The sequence below is a fragment of the Macaca nemestrina genome, chromosome 7 (genome assembly GCF_043159975.1).
Source record: "Macaca nemestrina isolate mMacNem1 chromosome 7, mMacNem.hap1, whole genome shotgun sequence".
NCBI lineage: Eukaryota > Metazoa > Chordata > Mammalia > Primates > Cercopithecidae > Macaca > Macaca nemestrina.
This window is the reverse complement of record NC_092131.1, coordinates 29,210,196-29,234,982: the sequence shown is the minus strand read 5'-3', so window position 1 is coordinate 29,234,982 and position 24,787 is coordinate 29,210,196. Positions and strand designations below refer to the sequence as shown.

The 24,787-nt window shown below is 39.9% G+C and overlaps 1 protein-coding gene across 15 annotated transcripts in view; it reads left to right on the top strand.

The window, feature by feature from the left end:
• Positions 1–24,787, top strand: part of LOC105495829 (neurexin 3) — a 1,710,602-nt gene that overhangs the window by 475,240 nt on the left and 1,210,575 nt on the right. For 8 of the 15 annotated variants that reach the window (XM_024797314.2, XM_024797313.2, XM_024797308.2 and 5 more), the window contains one exon: positions 19,743–20,044. In XM_024797314.2, coding sequence (XP_024653082.1) covers positions 19,743–20,044 — 302 coding nt within the window. Of the gene's footprint in view, positions 1–19,742; positions 20,045–23,890; positions 23,915–24,787 lie in introns of all 15 variants that reach the window. The other 7 variants (XM_024797315.2, XM_024797311.2, XM_011765651.3 and 4 more) reach the window with 1 other exon arrangement.

Sequence of the window (24,787 nt, the reverse complement as noted above, 5' to 3'; positions counted from 1 at the left end):
CTCACTGCATCCTCCGCCTCCCAGGTTCAAGCGATTCTCCTGCCTCAGCCTCCCAAGTAGCTGGGACTACAGGCATGCGCCACCATGCCTGGCTAATTTTTGCATTTTTAGTAGAGACGGGGTTTCACCTTGTTGGTCAGGCTGGTCTTGAACTCCTGACCTCATGATCTGCCCATCTCAGCCTCCCAAAGTGCTGGGATTACAGGTGTGAGCCACTGCACCCGGCCCCTGTTCCTTATCTTTAAAATTAGGGCATTTGACTAAGGACATATCCAAGCTTCCTTCTAGTTACGAATAATACAATATTTTTTTAAAATGTGCTTGAATCTTATGAGAAACACGAGGGATTATTATCTTTGCTTTCAAGATTTATCTGTTATAGAGTATAAGATAAGCCATGGGACTTGCTTCTCTCCCAACTCACCACACCCAAAAGGTATTAATCTTGGTAAGATCCCACAACCAACACTATGCTTTGGCAAGAGCATCCAGAGTTGTGATTTTGGTTTTTGTGGGGTTTTTTTGTTGTTGTTGTTGTTGGTTTGTTTTATTCAGCTTGTGACTAATCGAAGACCAGAAATACTAATCTCTTACGTCAAAGGAACGTTACTGGCAACCTCCTTGTACTCTGCAGGGAGGCATGGTCCTCTTGGACTTAGCCTGGGTTGTCTGCATCTGGGAAGAACTTGGACAGGAAAGACCTATGCACAGGAGCTGAAAGGGAACCTTTTTATCTTCAGACTGGGAGGACACAGGTTAATTCCTCCACCAGAGGTGCAGGAAAAATGATGCTCAGCAATCAGTCACAGCCTTAGAACTTCCCCAGGCTTGCATCCCTGGAAGGCTGAAGTAAGCTTTGGAGCTTCAGAGCAGGCATCAGTTGATGGATCTGAGTCCATGTGTGCATGAGGCTCAAGGTTACCTGGTGAGGCAGTACAGGGCAGTAGTAAAGAATGAATAAAGGATTTGGGGTCAGCAAAACCTGGTTTTGATCCTCAATGCTACCTCTTACAGTGGACAGGTTACTAAGCCTCAACTCCCATGTCCGTAGAAGGGACTATCACAGCACTTGTCTCTGAGTTGTGACGGCTCCATACAATAGTCCAGGCAAGGAGGTATGCCTGGTGCTCAGCATTGACCAGCTATCTAGAATTGGTCATTGCCATTATTATTAAACAGTGCAGCCCTATGGCCAGTGAAAAACAACTTTTAAGGCAACAGGGCACTTGTAGCATCCAATCTGGGGAACCACTTAGAACCCAGGAAAGGAAATTGCACTCCAGCAACACCTGACCCTTCTCAGATTCACTTCCCTTTACATAGCTTGTTACTTGGTGAGCTTTAACTACCGTGCACAGCTCTCGTCTCTTCAAGGGTGGGAGGATTGCACTGCAAATATGTCTAAAAAGGCACCTGTGTCAGTACAGTTTGTGTCATATTCAACAGGGAGAGCAAAATGAAATGCATCTTTCACAGATCTGTAGAAAACAATCATCATGGGTACTTCCTAAACTCCATCCAGAGAGTTAAAGGGATGAATCGTTATTATTTTTCCCTTCAAAATAAATATCAAGAATTTAAAACTACATATATTTTTTGACTTCAGGAATGTATGTTTGCTGACAAGTAATTTTATTGCAAAATATTGAGAATGTTCTGACCTCTATGTGAACGGATGTACATATATCTCCCCGAAGTGGTCTGTGTCAATGTTAGATAAAAGTTATTCATGTATTTTAGATGAGATGGAAGAGGAATGCAGTTTGCCAAGGAGTGATGACATAAAGGAATGTGCTTATGGGGTCTTTAGAGGGCTATTCCTGCCTGGAGGGTTTTTGAGGGTAGGTATGAGGCCAGGTGGGTGGCTCCTCTGTGTTATTGAAAAAAGGAGATTGTCTTTCAGAGAGCACTGAGGCCTAGAGCACTCTTATCACTTGGAATGCCTGTCAGGCCTCACAGAGAGTGGAGAAGCATTTTATATATCACAAGCCATTGCATGCCATAGCTTCTCCTTTTCTTGTCCCCTTTATTTTCCCCTACCAGCATAGCTCTCAGATTCATTAACAACCCTTTCATGCCTTCTACAGCCACCAGGAAGAGAAATAAAGAGGTCTGGGAGAATCCAATCTTCTTCAGCTTGTCCTTTTTCACTCTCTTAGCTTTTTTTGTCTGTTTGTTTCTCTTTCCCTCTCTCCCTCCCTCCCTTCTCTCTTCTCTCTCTCCCTCTCTCTCTTTTTTGTTAGACTGCTCTGCATCAGGCTAGAGTTTCTTTTTCAATTTCCTTCTTCTTTCACTGTTTTTAATTGTTTCAGTGCCTTTGTTTTTCCCTAGACTTGAGCACAGTGGGAAAGGTCAGCTGGCAGAAGAGGGGCTGTACACAGCTGATAAGGCCTTCAGGAGACTGGATTGGAGTCATTAGGCAGCATTCTCTCCCTGAAGTGGTAGAGGCAACACTGTTGCAGGGGGAAGAAAAAAAGAGCTCAATGAGTAGAAAAGGCAACTTATATCAAGTGAGCAGCTTGGCTATGTGAGTGCTAAGCAGTGCACTGCTTACCCAGAGCCCTTTTCCAGTGGCAGGTGCTGCCCAGTGCCAGCTCCAGTGACTCTGGGACATTGATAGAAATGTGAATCTGGATGAGGCACACATGCAGGAGGCTTGGAGGAAGGACTCAACTAGGAATTAGGCATCTAACATCCTGGAAATCAAAGCTGTCTCGTTAATATATCTGCCTCATGGTTATTTTACAACTAATGCACTTATATAAAAATCAGAAAGCCTGGGTTCTGGTCTTGGGTATATTGCTAATTACTTTGGGAAAGCATTAAACTATACTAGCCTTATAAAAAGAAGTAGAAAATGTGTGGTTTTTAAAGCACTTTCCATAGATAATATCTAGAATTCATCTTACTGATTTCATTTGCAAAGTAGAAGTGAGGAGGATACCCCTTCTTGGACATGGCTGTGAAAACCAGTTAATTCCTTTTTATGTAAGTACCTTGAGGTAAACCCAAAGTCAAAGCCCTTGGAACTCATCCAAATGGCCTATCAAAAACATTCATGATGGAGTACTGCAGAGCTTTTAAAGAAATGGACATCTTCCAGAATGGGAAAAAGAATAATTGATATGGATAATACCATGGCATTGCATAATTCTTTTTTTGTTTTTTTAAGAGACAAACTCTTACGCTGTCACTCAGGCTGGAGTGCAGTAGTGTGATCATGACTCACTGCAGCCTCGAACTCCTGGGCTCAAGCAATACTCCTGCCTCAGCCTCCCAAGTAGCTGGGAATATAGACACATGCCACCATGCCCAGATAATCTTTTTATTTTTTGTAGAGATAGGGTCTCTTTGTTGTCCAGGCTGGTCTAGAACTACTGGCTTCAAGTGATCCTCCTGAGTCACCAGGATTGCAGGCATGTCAATATGGCTCAGCAAATTCTTTATGTTTTCAAAACTTTTTTTTTATACTTCACAATAACCTGATTTAAGGATACTTCCTACCATAATGTGCCTGAAAAATATGACATGCTAAAATCTGACAGAACTCCTATTTTCACTGTCCACCTGGCACACAACAAGTATTCTCAATAAAGGTTTGCTCAATGAATGAATAAAATGATTGAGTGAATGAGTAACTTAAAGCCTTCAAGTAACATATAGTTAACTGTGTGTATTTGGCTCTCCTTGGTCAAGCCCAGTAATGGTTGGGTACAAGGAGGAATTGGGGTAGATAATGTTGGCCATAAAGGGTATAATCTGGTTATATTGGTAGTTCTGCTGTCTTGCCATAGAAAAGGGAGCCAAAGGGTAATAACTAGAGCTCTGTTACCTTGGGAGGCCCTTGGGAAAGAGCCACTGTCCAGGCTAGCAACCACAGAAGCCCTAGAAGATCATATAGTGAATTGCTTAGCTCCTGCTCTCACTGCAGTGCCTTTTACCCAAAACAAACTCTTGTTTTAGTAGGAGAAGCAACAAGGTTGGAGTTACACCCAAGTCTAGCTTCATTCTAAATTCCCTTGTCAATTATTATTCTAATTGGATGGCCCTGGACCCCTTAATCTCAGCTCCCCTCCTTGAAAACTATCAATAATAATACCTAAATTGGTTGTTGTGAAGATTCTATGAAAGATTAATACAAAGCCAGAGATAAAGCCCTGATACACAATAAGCTTCAAAAATGGTACCTGGCATCATCACTATCATCACCCCCATTTCAGGGGCTCTGGGAGTTTCCTGGTATGAAACAGTGATCGTGATGCTTACTGTCTAAGGTTATAGAATTGAGGAGATGATATTTGTAAAGAGCCTCTTGCAATGACAGGCATGTAGTAGAGAGAAAATAAGTATTGGCTCCTTTCCCTCTCCTTTCTTCTATGATGTCTTCTTTCTTTTCTACTTTAGCCGAGGTAGTGGTACATCATTACTCTTTCATAAAGTGACACAACGTCATTGAGGAATGCTCAAAAGTCCCCAGGAGATGAATGCTCTTAGCTGGTTGAAGCAGACGTAGGAGGGTAGCATAGAGGGGAAGGAGGAATGAGCAGCACTCGGGAATGCAAGACAGATCTTTTCTGCCAAACCTAGGTGCACCAGAGGCTCCCATCCTAAAGCTTTTGTGAAGTTTCTGCCTGTTCCTGGAGTTATCCATGTAATCCTTGAGAGAACACTTCTGTTTGTACAAATCATTCCATACAACGTAATTAGCTACTTATAATACAGAGGACACTTGTGATCCCAAATTCAAACAATTGAAAAAGCAAACTCAGTTTATTCATGGTGGTGTACAATGATCATTGATAATGAGCTAGAGGACTGTGAGGTGCTATGGAATCTCAAAGACTCTTCTGAATTCTCAAAGGGAGTTCACCTTATTCATAGGATGACTTTAGGTTAGTAGAAAATAATGGCTTTAAAAAGTAATATACCATAGCAATGAATACATTACTTATATTGTTCATGTGATTACTAGTTCTTCAAAAACCAAAATGCCAAATTTAAAAATGATTAGAAATTAATAGCCAACAAAAACATCCCACTAACTCAATGCCTGTTCTTTGCCAATGATTCTAGCTAATGGAGAGTTTTTACTTGATGTGCTTTATTTTTTTACCTTCTGACATCTGATCCATGTAGAATGACCAGCCATCCTGGTTTTCTAGGAACCAGCTATTCTAGTACTGAAAGTCCTGGTGAACTTCTCATTTCTAGGCAAATTGGGATGGCTGGTTACTCTACTTGAAGCACCTGGTGGACCTCTTTTCAGGACAGCACCATGTTTAGACCAACATCTGACTGACAACTCACAAAGAAAAGAATCTCCGGTCCCAGATTATTTATAACTTTTGGATCTTGTTGACAAAGAAAATTTTTATGAAAAAAGAAAATACAGTTGACTACTTTTCTATTTATTTAAATAATAACATTAACAAATTTTGTCTATCATCACTGTCGTTTTATACGACAGGAAATTACAAAACCAAAAAAGTAGAAAGGAGTAGAATGTAAATTTTACAAGGGTTCTACAGTGATGTGTTTCTCACTATGTTCCCAGTGCCTATCACAGTGTGTGGTGTGGCATAGATCCTACATAAATATTTGTTGAATAAATGAACAGTGTATAAATTTAGCTTTTATTACAAATGTACTACACTCTTCTTATTTTTCTTTTTTTCTTTTATTATTTTGTTTGTTTTTGAGATGGAGTCTCACTCTGTCGCCCAGGCTGGAGTGAAGCAGCATGATCTCGGCTCACTGCAAGCTCCACCTCCCGGGTTCACGCCATTCTCCTGCCTCGGCCTCCCGAGTATCTGGGACTACAGGCGCCCGCCACCACGCCCAGCTACTTTTTTGTATTTTTAGTAGAGAAGGGGTTTCACTGTGTTAGCCAGAATGGTCTCCATCTCCTGACCTCGTGATCCGCCCACCTCGGCCTCCCAAAGTGCTGGGATTACAGGCGTGAGCCACCACTCCCAGCCATTTTTCTAAATGTATTATAGATTGATGAAAACTTTCCCTTAGACCATTGCTTGGGAATCAATAATTGAAATCTAAGTCTGTGGACGGTAGAGTTTTTTGATAGTAAGTTTTTATTGTAAATTATTTTAATGGCATTCTTTTGTTTATGCTAGTCTCATGTTCATTATAGTTGGTATGGTCTGCCGCCCGTGAGATAATCACTTGGATAAGACCAAGTTTCTGGGCCTTTAAATCAGAGAATCAGGTTCATTTAACGTCCTGTTACATCTCAACTTCTATCCGTAGCAAGATACATCTTTGCAGATACCTACATGGAGAGTTCGCTACATCTGGCAGGGATGAGCCACTGGTCCTCATTTTCTTAATTCCTGGACAATGTTTTTGTGTATTCTGACCAAGTGCTCTTGCTTTTCTTTGTTCTGATTCATTCATCTACAAAGTATGGTCAGAAACCTTGACCAACTGCTGATATGTACAAATATCACAACCTCTCCAAGTCTGGGATCTCCTACCATAGTTGAGATATCCACATCATTCACAGTTTTGTCATAACTCATGGATAAAAAAAAATCATTGATGAATCATACCCAGTATTTCTGAAGAGGTTTAGAATTTTGGTTTCATGGATAGCATAGGAAATGTAAATATCCATCATAAATGTCTCTACAAGCTACAAAACTAAACCAATTTGAGTCTTCATGTCAGAGAGTCTTAATACTCTCAGTTTTGTTGTTCTTTTAAATCACAAATCAACTAACCATTTCCCTTTCTGCAGCTACCTTGGCACAATCCCTGAGCATATTTCTGAACTTAGCCCTCTGGGGTCATTGCTCAGATTCTAGCTGTTTGGTCATGGATGGGGTTATTGGGGTGTTGCAGCATCTGTAAATGGTTAAAGGAGAATTAGAGTCAGTGTATCAGGCTCACGCCTGTAATCCCAGCACTTTGGAGGCGGAGGTGGGAGGATCGGGAGGATCAGGTCAGGAGATCGAGACCATCCTGGCTAATTCGGTGAAACCCTGTCTCTACTAAGAAATACAAAAAATTAACCGGGTGTGGTGGCGGGTGCTTGTAGTCCCAGTTACTCGGGAGGCTGAGGCAGGAGAATGGCGTGAACCAGGGAGGCGGAGCTTGCAGAGCCGAGATTGTGCCACCTCACTCCAGCCTGGGCAACAGAGTGAGACCCTGTCTCAAGGAAAAAAAAAAAAAAGTGGATTTCCTTATTTATGCTCTCATAATTAAGATTATTTTAGCATTTATATCATGTAGTGAATATACACAATTCCCATGATTTTTCCTATTGTTTTATGATCCATATTTATATCCCCAAGTATATGGTTAATACCTCTAAGTATTTGCAAAAATCTAGCCTTATTGAGCAGATAGAGGTTCCTTTAACAGCTATTGAAGGGTGCTTATACTTTACAAAGTCAGATAATGTATGTGAAAGTGGTTTGGAATATGTGACATGCTATGCGAATGTGTATTTTTTTTTTTTTAAAGAAATGAATAGCTCATCTCCCATAGGCATATTATTGACAGGGGGCTTTTCAAAGGATACACCAACCTAAATAGGAAGCAGCATGATCTAGTGGAAAGCATGTAGTCTTTGGAGGTTAACATTGGCTTGTATTTTGGATCTGCTTCCAACTAGAAATTGTAGAGGATTTAGTCCCTTCTGAGCCTTAGTTTTATCATCTGAAAAATGGGCTAGTAAAACTTTATTTCACAGGGCTTTTGTGAGGGATAAATAAGAAATATACCAAGTATCCTAATAAAAAATTCTCATTTCAGATGAAATATGAGCATGTAGATATGCTATCTCTGTTAATAATTCATTTGTTCTGTGTTGTTTTGAACTCTTGTAACTTTAAATCACTAAAACAGGTTAATTCTTGTCCAATGCTATGTATATTGTGTTTGTTTCATTGGATCATAATACAGGTTCAATAAATGTTAATTTCCTGTTCTTTGTATGCTATAGCAAAAATAAAAAATCTTCTGATGCTTAAAAAGACTGGTAATAGACTGAGATGAAGAAATGACAAAAATGAAATAAATACTTTCTTCTAGTTTTATGCACAGTATCAGTACTATAATTGAATATGCAATCACTAAAGATTTTCTTCTTTATTTAGGTTTCTTGAATCAGGTCACTGATTTTTAAGTCTGCGTCCATTTTGGAGAACTCTCCCTCCACACTCCCTTTCAACATATCCCATCCTCTTCCACCTCTCCATTCAGATTCTTTCATTTAATTATTTCAGACCCCGGGAATTAGCAGTCCCTTCTTGAAAGCATTGGAATGGGGCAATTTTAATTTTTATCAGTATCAGCTTCCTCCTCCTCACTGCCATATTTACCTCTTTGGGAGGAAAAGGAAGTGCATATGTAGCTATAAAAGAAGACATAGCCCAGGTTTCTAGAATTTGCACCTCCACATTCTCAGATTTCCCCAGTCTGTGTCTCTGAACAGGGTTTTAATCACTTGGGCTCTTGTCCTTGGCACTGAAAGCTTTAAGAGTACTGCAGAAATGGTAAATTAACCACATTTAACAAAACAGAAAATTTTCATTGTGTCATAAAAAGCCTTATTGATCTTGTCCAGGCATTGACTCCAGGTCCTTTTAACAAGCCACTCTGTCTAGACTTGCAGGCTAGAGCCCACCATGCTAACAAAGGAGGAACTGGGCTGCCCTCCCTCCCCCTGCAGGGGAAGGCTAAGAGGGTGGGCAGAGATTTAGGCTTCTCAGGGCTGATTTTCTTAAAGAGCTAGCATGATTTTATTCTGCTGTGGAAAGGAAAAGCATTAGGAGGCTTGTGGCAGATGTACCTGTCACTTATTCCAGACTCCAGCCTTGTTTGACTCTCTGTATCTGCCGTGGAACTCCCCCATGGTAACAGATTAACGTGTCTTCCATATCCCTCAGCTTCCAGCAACATTTCCTCCTGTTGCCCTTAGGAATCTAGACTGAACTCTGATGCCAAGGTACTGAACAGTGGGTCTCCAGAAAGAGCAGGGAAAGCAACGATGGGGCAAGAGGAGGAATTGGCAACTGTAGAATCACTGTGACCAACTCAACTTCATTTCAATTCAATTCCGCAGATCTTTACTTAACAAATGTGGGTAAACAGGAGATTTTGAAAAGGCAAGAAAAATTGTAGCTCACAGCGTATGGTTAAAAAGTTGACACCTATAAATCAAGTAACCAAAGAATCATTCAAGATTTATTGGGTGGCTAGATGTTTTATTGGCAGCAGAGATTTAACTTTTCAAAAAATGATAAAGTATTTCAAACATAAAACATATAGAACCTATAGTAGAGGATATTACATATGTTGCTTTACCCATCACTCAGATTGAACAAATCTTAATGTTTTGCCATTTTTGCTTTATATCTTTTTGTAAAGACTTAGTCATGTTCGAATACCTCCCTGGTTCCATTTATTCTCTTCCTCCTCCAAAGTAACCACTACCTGAAGTTGATGGGGAGATTTTCTGTATACATATTTCTTATTCTTGTTACATATGAATAGAGCTGTGGTATCTAATAATTAGTGATCACCGTATAGCTATGTGTGTGTATGTGTATATGTTAGTGGAGGTCAGTTTTATCAACCCCTCACCATTTATATTCATTATTTTCCATATATTCTGGGCTGAAGGAAGGACATGTTAAGTAAAATTCTTTAACACCTTATACTTCCCTGTTCACCACCCAAGCAAAGCTTGGTACCAGTTCTAGATCCCACTTTCCTATTTTAGGATCAGGAAGGTTCACATAATATCTGGTTGTCTTGTTTTCTCTAGATACTTAAAGGTGGGGAGTTATACTGAAAATATAATTTAATTGCAGATTTATTAAGGCAGGAGGTAGATTACATGATCTTCTAAGATTTCTTCTGACACTATGGTGATAATTGTTACAGAGAATTCTTGTTTTCATCTTGGACTAAAGAGATATTTGATAGAAATAAATATTGTAAAGTTCATCTGGTAAAAAATTCATACTTATTGCTTTGAAATATCTAAATATCTGTACGAGTTTTCCCAAATTCTGAAACCTTCATGACTTCTATATTATTTTCTAAACATGTATGTGTGAATATAGTGTGTATCTAATTTTGGTAGCAATTAGGGTTGGTATGTGTGCTACTATATATAAAAAAACATTTCAGATGCTCTACTTCCTGCTCTAGATTCATTGTGGATATTTTTCATTATTATTAATTTTGTTCATATCAAAATTATACAAAAATATACAGTGTTGCTAGGGACACAGACCTCTCCTTTCCAACTCTGTGTCCTTCCTAACATTTTTTTCCTTATGAAGTCCACAGAATGTTGTGTGACAGTGTGGCATTTGCTATTTTGGTATAATAGCCTTAGTTATTGAGTGCTTTTGATGATTCTTTTTGGTCTTGGCCAAGAGTGAAAGGATATGTAAGTTTGTGGGTATGTGTATATTCCACAACTTTTTGTTCAAAAACTTTAAAATTCAATGTGAAACTTATTTTGTGGAAGTCAATTCTGGTTAAGTTCTCCACCATCCTAATTACTCATATACTCTGTGTAACTTCAAGAAATGTATTTTTAGGAAACACTTTGGGCTAGAGCTGGCTTTGCAATTATTGATATAGTTTCTTGTCATCGAACTCACGTGGCTCCAGATGTGCCTGTTATCCCTCCAGTCACAGTGAAAGCAACCCAAGGACCAGTTTGATATCCTGAATTTCTCCTAATACCTTTATTTCGGTGCCTATTTCAATGTTTGTTGAGCGCTGAGGTGACAGCCATAACATTTCCCTTTGATTTCTGAACTGATTGTGTAAGACATAAGAGTCAAATCATAATTGTGTCAAGGATCCAAATATCAGTTCTACTGCTGGTAGAGTTAGAGGATGTGGCATTTACTGCAGTCAAATTGGGCTTCTTTATAATTTTTCCCTTGAATTAAACTCACCTACTCAGCAACAGGTAGAAGAGCCAGACAACTGCAGGCCTTCTTCCATAAGGGCTGAGTTTACTGTGATAAGGATCACTGCTTGCGACTGCCTAAAGGAGATCTCACAAGCCTTGTAGAAAAAAGTAGAATAAAAGGCAGGTCACCTGGGAATACTGATTATCTAATTAGGAAACGTAGAACTAGTGTATCAGACCCTTACTACAGCACCAAGCAGATGAATCACTGCAGGAGAATGAATAAAGGAGAGATGGTCAAAGTGTGACTCCAAAATTATTCTCTTCTGGGGAATGGGGAGGAGATGTTCACATGGAGTCATGGGGGCAGGGAAATGGATTCCCTCTGTAAGATGGACTGCACTATTTGTGTTCAATGCTTGTTTGATTGACTGACCCAGAATTAAAATGAGAAACGAATACTGAAAGAAGCATAATTACAGTTTTGTTTATATGGATCTGGTGGTTAAGGGGAAGTAAAATGTACAGTGCATTACATAAATGATTGTAAGTGGGAAGACAGGTGTGCAGTACCATTGGCTCAGGTTGTGTATTTATTTTTTCATTTTTAATTTTTTTAGCAACATCCATCCTATCTTAGAAATGTCTCCTGAATCGCTATATTACATAAATTATTATAAGTGGGAAGATAGGCAGTACAATTGTGTGCAGTACAATTGGCAAACAATTGGCTCATATTTTGTGTTTTTTTTATTTATTTTTATTTTTTAGCAATATCCATCCTATCTTAGAAATGTCTCCTGGCTCCCTCTTCACATCTCTAGTCATTTGTCCACAAACTGGACCCCTGGTACAATACAAGTATAATTCTGCCACTCATTAGCTGAATTTCTTCTCTGCTAATTCCCCATCCCCAGTGCTCAAGAATGTTGTAGAGAAGGCCCCAGTCTGCATCTTGAACCTATACACGTGTCCATTGCTCTAGCCACCTTGCACTTTTCACCTTCTCCTAAATACTCTATGCTCTTCTAATGACCACACCAATGGATATGCCGTTTCTTCTAATTAGCATTTCATTCCTCCCTTTGTAGGTAAACTCCTATTCATAACTCAAGACACATTTTAAGTATGACCTCCTGTATGGAACCTTCTCTTATGCCCAGGTTCAGTTATTCTCTCTTCTGTGTGCCTATATCACCTACCAAACACTTAACTACACTGGTAATTATTTGCTTGTGCATGCCTTCTCAACAACAACAATGATAGCTAACACTTCTATGGCTGGGAACTGGGCCTAGAACTTTATTGTATTCCTGCCTCACAGCAACTCTATGAAATATGTACTATGGTTATTCCCATTTTGTAAATTAGAGAAAGAAGGGTTAGAGAAGTCAAGTAATAAGCTAAAGTTCCATAGATTTAGGTAAGTTTCAGAGCTGGGTGTCAAACCCGCGTCTGTCTGATTCAAAGCTTTTATCATTACAGTTCATACCGTAAATCCACTGTTCAGCCAGGCAGAGTGCCCTGTTAACATGAATCTGTTGTCAGGGCCTGGCACATAGCAGGCTTTCAAAAATTTTCAGCTTTACAATTCCTTTTTGTCTGTAAAATGTCAGCTAATGATTTATACTTACAAGGTTGCCATGTGACTTAAGTGCATTCAGCACTGAACACATTACCTGGTGCATAGTAGGCACCTGTGAATCTTTACTTCTTAAGTGAATAAACAAAAATGTAACTTTTATTGTAATGCAGTTGACAGCAATTCAGTCTTTAGGATACCATTAGCTTTCTAGTGATTTCAGTGAAGCGTGGTTTTCCAGGCCATTCTTCTGTGGACGGAGGCAGCTTCCCTCACCAGGATGCTGGCTGTTTATTTTCCAACTGACAAGTTGATTTACTATTTTCCTTCTCATCACTTTCAAGAAGCATCTGCAGGCTAGTGAGTGACCCAGGCAGTGTGGAAAAGTCCATTTATTTCTCTGCTGCGTCTTTCCTACAGAGAGTCTGAGGATAAGGGTTGGAAATGGCCTCAGGAGGTCAGATTTCCTGTGTGTTTTCTTTTGTAGTGCAGGATTGCTCAGGGCAACACAATTTCCTGTCTGCTGGTACACTCTGCTTTTAAAATACCTGTGTGATGGGATGTGGCAGGTAAAGGATTTTGTTGTTTGTCCTTAGGGGATGGCTCTGCAGTTTGATCTCTCTTAATGCTTTCTTTGGCCCTAAAATACATTGTAAGGGAAATGAGACAGGGAGAACCAAGAGTGCAGTTCACTTGTGCAATCTTTTGCCTTTCAACACAATCATTCTGTTCCTCCCTAAATTCTAGCAGGAAATGTCGTTAAGTGTACAATAGAATTCACTCCACTAAAAGGATTTCTACTTTCCCCTCATTTTTGCAAATATGATCATCTCACAGCTCAGCAGATAACTTGGATGTCTGCTCACAGCTTCCTAAGAGGCTCTTAGAGGTAGGTGTTCCTGTTCAGTGTATTGGATTCTTAGCAGGTTGGATAGTAAGGAAACAGACTTGTAGAGGAATGAACTCATACTTGCCATATTTTTTTTTTTTTTTGCCAGCAAAAATACTCAAATTGCTGTTTTAGCTCAAGATACCTTTCAGCAATAAGGGTATATGCAGCCCCTCCATCCCCCAGGAATGAGTAGAATTGTGTAATCGTGGACTTATTCCCTAGACATTTATTTCTGCAGTTGTGTACCCTTTTGCCTTGGACCCATTACTTCTTTTGTCATTGCTGAGGCTTCTTTGCCTGGAAAGCACTGGCCAGAATTGGGTGATCTGTGAGTTCGTGACTTGAGAACCTTCAACCTCTGATTGCAGTTGCACTGGTGGAGAAGGCACAATATAGCCCCTGCTGGGTTTGTCTTCACGGAGAGCAAATGAGTTCACAGGGTGGCCACAAGACCACAGGCCATCTCTTTGCCTAGCAGGCAAGGCAATAGTAGTCCATGTGTTTTTTTGCCTCATTAGTTTCCAGGTGGGCCAGGCGAGGATGGGCAGCCAGGTTATCTTTGCATGAATACAGGCTAAAGTACTGCGCTGTGCTGCTGTTTGAGGCCAGTTTGAAGGACAAAGGCTGCATGCTACAGTGAGAACAATTTCGCTGTGTCTCTGAGGCTCATCATCAGGAAGCTGGCTCCCACTCCTTTTCTGGAGCTCAGCAGGTGTTCTTCACAGGACCACTGACTACAGCCACTTCAGAGGGGTCAGCATTTTAACAGGCTCTTCTAAGTATCTAAAAATTCCATTTCTAAGGCTCTCTGTTGGAGGTAAAGAGTGTTATCTTCTCAGATTGGCTTTTTCTTTTCAGTTTGGTGCTGAGAATTTGGAAGGAGAGTCAATGTACTCCCCTACTTGCCTGCTTGGTTTCCTGCTGCCTACTAGGGCTCTTGCCTACCATTGTCACTAGTTTTACCTTTCAACAGATTTAACTTCATGCAGCTGCAGAATATCAGATACAGGGTGCTAGGCATCTGCTTTGGGAATCTGAGTTTCTGGCAAAGTAGTGGTATGGTGTAGTAGCAAAAGCAATGGAATGAAAATCATGGCATTACAGTTTTGGAAATGGCACTCTGTAGTACCTTGGACGGCCCCTGTAAACTCTGTGTGTCTCTATTTCCTCACATTGGTGTAATCATAGCAAAATGACCTCACAGAGCATTGATAGAATACCAATAATAATTAAGAAAGCATTTGGAAATCCACGACACATCTAGATACATGTAAATGCCTGCTTGCAAATGGTCCTAGAATCCTTCTTTATCAATGCCTGACGTGTTTTCATTTTCAGTCCTTTCTTGACTAATTCTTTGTCTTTTCCTGTCAAATTTTACCTTTGGTCTTTGGCTTTCCAATGATTGCACTTGGATCTTAAGTATCCACACTTTGGTTTCCTCCTGTGTTCTCTGGCTTGCTGGTGTCTCTGCCTCTCTTAGGTTGTTCTGCAAGGAACTTCTGCTTACATTCTTGCCCAGTGAAGTGCAAACCTCACTATATCCAGGAACTATATCAACATCTAGGCTGAACCAGTTCCAGGCAACCCCTGAAAAAGTAGTTCAAATGTATTTCTAAAAGATTATGCAATCTCTTAAAAATACAGATTGAATCCTTCTATCCCTCTCAGTAAAATTATGCAGTGGTTCCCTGTAACTTATAGAAGTTCAATTTTTTTGCCCTCAAAGCCCAGTCTGGGTTTTTAAGACACCAAGCCATAGGAATGGCAGGCCTAATTAAACAGTTATATGCATTTTCCCCACACTTCTTAGATTGCATAGTAATAAAATATAACACTGAGCATTTTAATCTGCTTTGGAATTTCTCAGAGAAATAGAGTGATAATAATATATAAATTATAAGTTGGGTGTCTTTTGGGGGAAAGGAGTGAAGAACAGAATTAAGTAAATGCTTATTAATACTAAGTATATATCAGTATTGATTTATCCAGCCATTTGAAAGATCAGTACTTTATATATCTTATACAAACTGATTTAAAATCTTGAATTATACATATCTAGATTGCATCTAGTGTTTAATCAATTGGACGCTTACGAATAATGGATAAATGATTTTTTTGTCATACAGAATTGAGCTCTGCTTTTCATGCAGTGAGAATAACACTTTTCATTTTTACACTTATGCAATTGATTGTAAACTTTGGGATAATATAATTTAAATGGAGCTAAACAGTCCATTAGCTATGTCAGTGCCTCCTCTCTTGCCAAGCTGTAGTTCTATGCTAAGCTGTTGTGTACTGTGTTACATAATCCCCTGCATTCATTTTCTCCACCTGTTTAGCTTGAATATATACAAGGTGACTGCATTGTCTCTTCAACCTCCTTCTCAGTATAAACACCAAGTATAAACAGATTTTGGGTGCTATTTTGTTTTTTCTAATGGAGGATTCAAAGGATTGAATAAGGTTAGAAATGCATGTTTGTCACTATTTGGTTTTGCCCGTTTTAGTTACCCTTACTGTCAACTTAGTGTGATTTTCAAGGTGATAAAGAGAGTGGTTGAGTCTCAGCTACTAGAAGGAAATTAAGATAGATTGGGGGTCTTATAAGAAAAATCATGTCAGTTGTGCAAGTGTACAAAACAGTGATTTCTTCAAGGTCCTCATTTTTTTCTCCTTCTCCTTTCTAGCCCTTGATATGCTCTTTTAGAGACTGAGTTATTGGGAGGCGGAGGTTGCAGTGAGCTGAGATCGCGCCACTGCACTCCAGCCTGGGTGACAGAGAGAGACTCCATCTCAAAAAAAAAGGCTGGGTTATGCATTTCTAGTGCCTCTTACAACATAACGTGTAGGGGAAAATTATTTTATCACTTGAAAATGATATAAATTTGCTTATGTAGGATACGACTTAGAGAGAATATGTCAGTTGTCTATTGTTTGTTGACCAATGGAGGAGATATCCCGACAGGGTAATGCTGATCTTGGTAGCCTCCTCTGACTCAGGGATGAGGTAAACTGAGAAAATTCTTCGTTGGATGAAAAGATTGGGAAGGTTGTGAATGGTTACAGCAATTTCTGTTAAATATTTGCAAAGGAAGGCACTTTGCCACATAAAATCTTCATCGGTGTATTTGCATGGAGATTAGCATAAATATGCATGTGATTTGCATAGGCCTTTTCTTCCTCACATTGGTTTTAGTTCTTATTTATTTATGGTGATATTCTCTTCTCTACACTGATGCCATTTTTTCCCTCTATGGCCTCCCACATAAAAGAAGTGTTTTTGCTTTAAATACAGATCTAGGGAAACATTTCTTTTGGTGAATGAGTGATTCATGTAAGGTGAGAGGAATTGGTTTCTGGCTCAGTTTATTCAAAGTTTGGGATGGTTTGTCAGTCAATGTACCGTTCCATGGAATCATTTGTGGCCTTTGACAAGACAAGTAGGAGCATCTGGAATGTCCAGAGTGATGGGCAAAGGGAAGATAATGAATGTTTAGACTAAGAAAAGCCCAGACATGCCCCAAGCCCAGAGTACCACAAACTAACTGTGTTGTCTTGGGCAACTCACTTATTTCTAGTCATCAATTTCTTCCATAATAAAATAAGGACATTAAATCAGGCCATCTCTAAAATCCCTTATAGCTCTAAAATTTATTATTTTGACAGACTCCTTGCTCTAATTATATAAAAAATATTAAGCACCATGTAGCACATTAAATAATATCTGGTGCCTTGCTGTTCTGTGTCAAACTTTTCCCCTTTGAAGGGTACTGGATGATTAATTTAAGCTTCTCTTTATAGGCACTACTTTCCTTGCTCATTTATCTCAGTTCAGTGGGCACACAAGGTATAACTTAAATGTTTATAGAAGACACCCATTAATATACCACTTGTGGTGCCAAGGACGTGCACAGTAGTTGGCTCTGTAGAAAAAGAGCTTAGTTGTGATAACGCCATTTGATTTGTCACCTTCTACTCTAGATCTGGGTCACCTCCAGGTCTCCTGAACAGGGGCTTATCCAATTGCATTTTAACAAAGATGTTTCTTCAGAAATGAGGGGAGAGATCATGACAATAGACAGAACACTAGGGGATTGGATAGATCTACTTCAAACATGCAGACAGTGTTGAATCTCTGCTTTATTATTTTGGGGGGGCTATTTCTGCTAAAATCCAGCATGCGTTATGTGCTCACTACTTAAACATGTGCAAGCTACCCTGTGAGCATTTATAGGTGAACAGGTCTCTTTTGCTTATACCAGTGTGTGTGCAAGCAGACATATGCAGGTAGACACATATGACTGGGCTGCTCTGAAACACACAGAGAAATTTGATCTCTTCTTTAATTCCCTGGAGTATGAAGCTGAGGTTGATGTTTTAATGATCTCATAATGCTAAGATTAATTTAACAATATGTAGTGGCTAGCAGTCTCTTCACATTATAAAAGCGTCTCCTTTTTACAGCTCTTACTTTATGATGAGAAAATATTTATTTTGCCTAAGAAGTTTACCTGGGGCTGTGATGGTTGATACAGATCTGAGCTGAAGCGGACTTGGCTTTGGTTAATAAGCCTGGATCGTAGTTCCGGCAGGGAAAATAGAATTCTTTCAACCTTATTTTGTAGCCTCCAATCTTTAGAGGGAAACTGTATATCTCAACTATTGTTGCCATTTTCTTTTGGTAATGAGGTACGTTTGATAGCTTTTGACCAACTCTGGTATGAGTTAGACCATTCTAAGTAAGGCTATCTGGCAAGAGGACAAATGGAATTTCATAACACTGTGTGTCAAAATTATAAATTGAAAAAACAAATAATTAAAGAAAATATATTTCATCCTCTTACCTTGACAAATATACCTTTATAACTACTTGGAAAGCCAGGTTCAAATTTAGAATTTTTGGATTCCTTGGAGTTCTGCATTGGGAAATAGCAGCACAGGGGGAACCAGCCAACACCTAGTCCTCAGCCTATGGTCTGCTCCCTTCTCTTCCCACCTTTGGCTTTGTCCTATATCATGCCCCAGCCTCATGGACAAGCCCTATCCACATTTCTGCAAGTAGTCCCCCATGGCTGCTCCTCAGACCTTGCAAGATGTATGGTTTGCCTTTAGAAAGATGGATCCAGGGCTGGGCGTGGTGGCTCATGCCAATAATCCCAACACTTTGGAAGGCCAAGGTGGGCAAATCACAAGGTCCAGAGATCGAGACCATCCTGGTCAACATGGTGAAACCCTGTCTATACTAAAAATACAAAAATTAGCCAGGCATGATGTTGCACGCCTGTAGTCCCAGTTACTTGGGAGGCTGAGGCAGGAGAATCGCTTGAACCCGGGAGGCGGATGTTGCAGTGAGGTGAGATCACACCACTGCAATCCAGCCTGGTGACAGAGCAAGACTCAAAAAGAAAAGAAAAAGAAGGAAAAAGAAAGATGGATCCAGGGAAGAGGCCTGCACAAGCCCTGAAAAACAGGCTTAAGGTTTTTTGACTGGGCAATGACAAGGTCCCAGTCTATGAACTATTGTCTTGAAAGAGAATATGGGCTCCAGTAGAATGCGATCTTGGCCCCGTGGAACCCTAGTTCCGTGGGGAAGGATAGTTCTGTGGGGAAGAAGAGAATGCCATATTAGCCCCGTGGAACCCTAGTTCTGTGGCCATAGGATAGTCCAACCAGGGTCATCTAAAACAGGATACCCTAGAGCAGAGAGTCTTGAGTTTAACAGTGGTATTGCTGTCTTATCAAAACATACCAAATTCATTCTCTTCCCTTCTCCTTACCTGCTATATCACCTGCTCAGGTCTAACCCCCTGCTTAACAACCCAGCCATGTTCCACGGGGCTTGGGACTGTACTATAGAAACCAAAGTTAGCTGAGTTATTGATGGATGAAAATCAGAGCCAGATCTTTCAGGGTAATTGATTTTTTAGTTATTGGTCAATAAAAGCTACCTGAAGCTAAAGAGTCCTTTGTCAGAACAGTTAATTATCCATTCTAAACCAGCTCTTCTACGAGCATTTAAAAGCAATTCCTGAAGCAAAAGCAACTTGAGCCTCACTTGATCATTTTGCATGAAACGTCCCTTTAGGTTTTTCTTTGAGAAAATGTGAAAGAAAGGCAGCAAGCTCTTTTGCACCATCTTGTTTGTCTTCTACCCTCGTGTGGACGTCGTTTCTCTGCAGTCACCCCTGCTGCTGGTTTCCCGGGTGTTTCGATATATGACTTGCGGAAGAATGGAAGGGAGTGCTGTGTTGGTATTAGCACAAGAACAGGGGCAGTACCCCTGCGGTGTGTTCTCTTTGGTATTTGCATAGATCTGACTCTTGCCAGACAAGTGTTGACTTCTTTCCTCTTTTCTTTTCCTATAGCTCGAGAGGAGAATGTGGCCACTTTCCGAGGCTCAGAGTATCTGTGCTACGACCTGTCTCAGAACCCGATCCAGAGCAGCAGTGATGAAATCACCCTCTCCTTTAAGACCTGGCAGCGTAACGGCCTCATCCTGCACACGGGCAAGTCGGCTGACTATGTCAACCTGGCTCTGAAGGATGGTGCGGTCTCCTTGGTCATTAACCTGGGGTCCGGGGCCTTTGAGGCCATTGTGGAGCCAGTGAATGGAAAATTCAATGACAACGCCTGGCATGATGTCAAAGTGACACGCAACCTCCGGCAGGTAATGGCTGAGGGGAGAGAATGCCTGGAAGGCTCATCCTAGGTGGCTGGGTAGTAAGTTTGTGAAGCAGGTGACGGGTGTGAGGTGGAGAGGGGTGGAGATTCAGGGATAGATATGTTAAAGTCTAGCTTTCTCCCAGTCTTCGCAATTTCACATGGAAAATTATTAAAATATGTTTCTCCGCATACTTCAATTCTCCCTCTGTGCTTGTTATTTAAGAAAAAAAAATCAGTTGTATAGATAATAAAAGTTGTAAGTACTTTCATTCCTTTTATTCTGCTTTCCTTTTATCATTTTCTTAATTACATTTGAATCTTATCGTATTATTGTTAAATTCAATTAGAGACGGCATTTTGTTTCTGCAGTTTCGTAGATTTTCCTCATTCTTTGAATATATGTTTTTCTTTTTAATTAAGTTAGCCATTGCCACAATGCCATAATTTTAATTCCTTCCAGAAAAAGTCTTCCTTTTTCTCTTTTAATTTACTACCCTTTCCCAACTATTTTTTTTTTCCTTTTACGTTAATCTCTAGCTTTGGAATTAATTAGCCGGGATCTTTCTGAATTCCTCTGTTTCTCTGTTCCTTGATGCGGCGGTCCTACTCTATTGCCCCTGTCTCTCCCTCCGAGACTCTTCAGTTGACTGGGAGGCCTGGAAAGTGGAAGGACCCAAATAAAAAAGTCAACTTTGGAGCAGCCCTTCCTGGTTCTGTCCGTGCTTGGGAAGTCCCATCGCTTGCCGATTCTAAGCAGGCACCTCCGTCAGGTGACAACATTCTCAGAAAGCCTTAGCCAAGTGAAGCTGTTTTCAATTTCATGACTAATAATAATGATAACAATAATAATACCTCATCAGCCCACGTCAGTGAAAGAAAACCATTTCCTATAAAAATCAAAGTCTGTGCTGAGGCTGACTTTTCCAGCTTGCCATTGTTACTTGGTTTTCCTATTTGCTAATCTGTCATTATACCCAGTTGGATGGTATCCAGGCTTTATTAACCAGAAAACACTATACTTTCTGAAGTGCTTATCAAAAAGTGCTTACCAAATTTCCTTCTGCCATATGATTGATCTAATGCCTTCTAATGTCAATGTGAAAGCATAAGAAATGATAGGTGTTTGCCTATGTTTTCTGTTTGATAAAAGTGTAACTCCTTACTAATGCTAAACAAATGGTATAGGCTGGCACACATTTGAAACACATTTCCACACTTAGGTATGTCAAGGAAGCCATCCTGTTGGGAGATTACAGTTATCTCAGGTAAAAATACCAAATGACATAAGACTTAGAGTCCCCAATCATCTCAACATTCATGAATCTGATATTTTTGAATATTGTTCTGTGTTTTTCCTCTAAGGCCAAAGAACTCTATTGCTAATATCTTCTTTCATCATTCCCCATCCATACTTACCCAGGAGAGAACGTCTCAACTGTCAAGAGAACCCAAATCAAATATCCATTTGCTGATACATAAGGGCTTGTTACATGTGAGCTGCAAAGACTAGATCTGAAAGTGAAATACAACCTTTTGCTAGTTTTGATTGGCAGGTACAAAATAACACCCTTTAGGCATTAATCAGTGGAGGAGAGACTTTTCATGTACTTCAGAACACAATCAGGTCATGGTTCTCACCAATTTGTTTCTCTAACTCTCTCCCACCACCCTTCCTTGCCATTCTGGAATGATTCCAATTCTCATGTGAAAGGCTCACTTTTGTTTCTACTAAAAACACTTTTCTAAAATAGTATCAGGCCCACTTAAGTCCTTTAAATGGAGAGAAGATAAACCAAACTGTAATTCAAATATTGTTTGTGCTGTTTTAATCAGAGCGGCTAGAGGAAAACCACCCTGGATGTTTTTCCCGCCCCTGCCCCTCGTGCTCTAAGGCCCAATTCTGCTCTGTGCCCTTGGGCAAGCCATTTGACCTTTCTCCACCACAGTCTCCATTTGCAAAATGGTGATTACAATCTTCTGCAGCCATGTGTGGTGGCTAAATATGCAAAGCACCTTATGTTCCAGAAGGATTATGAGCTCATCCGTGGTCTGGGTATAGACGTACTGTGACGTGCACATGATCTACAGGCTGAGCATTCTGTTTCAAAGGTGACTGCATCTGTCTGGTGCCAAGGATGCAGCTAAGTGCAATTCTCTGTGCTAGACAGGGGTACAGAGGCCCTACAGTATTGGGGGTATTTCTTGGCAGAGGGAGTATTAATCTTCTGTGAGAAAGTGAACCTAAAATTGAACCTCATTGAAATTCTGACTAAATTTTGCAACCAAATGCAATTTATTGAAAGAGGAAAATCTCTGAAAAGCAAAGTTGATTTTGCAAATTCAATTATTTTAATGTGAATAATGTAAGATTATTATTTTGCCCATTAAAATAATATTTATAACATCTGTTTGAGTTGCCTAGGATACATTTGAATGGTGGGACATTCCTGTCTATTTCAATTAAACTATAAATAGCTCCATAAATATTTGACAACAAACTTATAGCAGCCTTATTCATTCATATTTTTGGTAAGATTGAATGGCTTTTATGGCAAAAATTCATCTGAGTAAAGTTTACCTGGGGTTTGCTGGAGTACTTACTACCAAATGGAGCAGAACTCTCCTCATTTCTTCCTTCATGATCATCTATTCATGGTTTTGCCTTTAAGCCAGGTCAGGACCAAGGCCAGGTATTTTATTATGGCTTACAATTAAAGGAAGGAATGTGGACTACCTGTATCTGTTGCAAACTATTACTGGGATTAGGGACCAAGGTAGTGAGGAATTCGTGTGTTTGTATGTGGTAGTGGGTGGTAATTGGTCCTTGACCTTGCCTAACTCCAAGGTCATGGCTATAACTTTCATGGCTTTACCTCTACGTGTTAACTTTTGTTAAACCACAAACACAAAACTGAGGTTACCAGTCTTCCAGTCTTCCAGAGGGCTTTTCTAATCATGTTTAACCTGCCAGTCTTCCCTCCTATCCATACAATAAATTACATAAAAGCTTGAAAAGCATTGTTCAAGAGGAATTGGGGGAAAGAGATTCCAAAACATTCTGGCAAAGTAAACAAATTGATGACCTTATTGATTAATAAAGAAGATTCTAACTTTTTTGATGCATTCTATTAATTCTAAACTGAAAGAAAAATGTTCCTCTCTGGTTGCACATATCCACAAAAATCAAGTAGGTTGTAGATGTTTAATTATCCATGGAAACCTAGAGTACACTACATAAGGCAGACTTTCTGTGCTAGGTTTGATCTGTAAATGTTTTAAGTTTTTTCCTTTTTGGGAGGAAGTCATGATCATTTATCTACCTTGTAGTCATAGTCAGATGTGAAAAAAATAAACCCCAAAATATTTGTATTTCAGTTCTTTGTATCTATTTATCTACATGTGGAATGGTACCTGTTGGGGTCTTTCCTTTCGGAAGAGGTGGAATGGGTTTGTGTTAGAGGGTGGGAAGGGAGTGGGCGGTGTCCATTCAGAAGAGTCCTTGGGAAGTAAGTATGGTGCTAATTGTAGCGGGTGAGGTCTGGTCTGAGAGAGGTTTGGAAGAAGCAGGGAGCTGCCATGGCATGTAGACTGCAGCTCCTTTTCTGGCTGTGCCCCAGGTGGCGTGGTTTTCCATAGAGTCCTGGTCTCATTGTCTTCCCCCCACTCTCTTTTTCTGTGTCGGGTGCCTTTTTTTTGAGAAACTAACACAAGATCATTCATGCAATGTGTCATTTTACTAACCGACTAATGTACTAACACCCTAACGACTCATCTTTGTTTTTAGTTTTTTTAATTAACAATCGTTCTGTTCACAATTTTTAATTTCCTTTCTTCCCCCTTCTCCGCAAAGCACTCAGGCATCGGACACGCTATGGTAAACAAACTACATTGTCTGGTAGATATCATTCTTATTGTCTCTTTTTTTGGGTTTGCCGTGTGTTGCCCCCGTTTTCCTCTCCAACCCCCCCTTTTATCCTCTTTAGACTCATTTCTTCTTTTAAGATTTTTGTTCAATTAAATGCAAGCCTTTCTTTTCCTTAAAAAAAAAAAAATGGAAGGGGATGCACTTGTCCTAAAAATGATATTTGGTTGAATTTTGTGGGGAAGGTTTTCTTTTCTCTAGTTTTCAGTTTTTTTCCCCCCCAAAAATGCTTTTCTTTCTTTCTTTTTTTTTTTTTTAAAGTATCTCCATTTGGCTAAATCTGTTTTGTTTTGTTTTCTTATTTTACAACTTCCAAGTTACATACTAGAGACAACAGAGATTTATAGTGAGGACTTTCTGCTTTCTGTGCCTTCCTCTCCCTCTTACTCTTCCTCTTTTCTTTTTTTCCTCCTTTCCCACTCCTTAGTCCCTTTTCTCTTTCCCTTTTATGTGGCCACGGCTGCCACAGGTGATCTGGGGAGGAAAGTACTCAACTTCCTAGACTCTTTCTTACCCTTCTTTTACCTTACTCCCCTACCGTGGCCAAAAGGATATCCACGAGTTTTGTTCTCCATACAAACTCTGCATGGCATGTTCCTGTCTCGTGAATCTTCCTACCTACATCAGAATTTGTTTCCTCATTTTCCTCCTCATTACTAACAACTTACCAACCATCAACCCAATTTCACTTTCTTCTCTTTTATTTTTCCCCACTCTTCATTCTCCTTTCATCTTTCATATATTTTGGGGTTGGGTTTGGACTTTTTCTTTTCTTTTCTTTTCTTTTATTTAGTAAGGGAGGTGGCAGGCAGAGAAAAGACTACC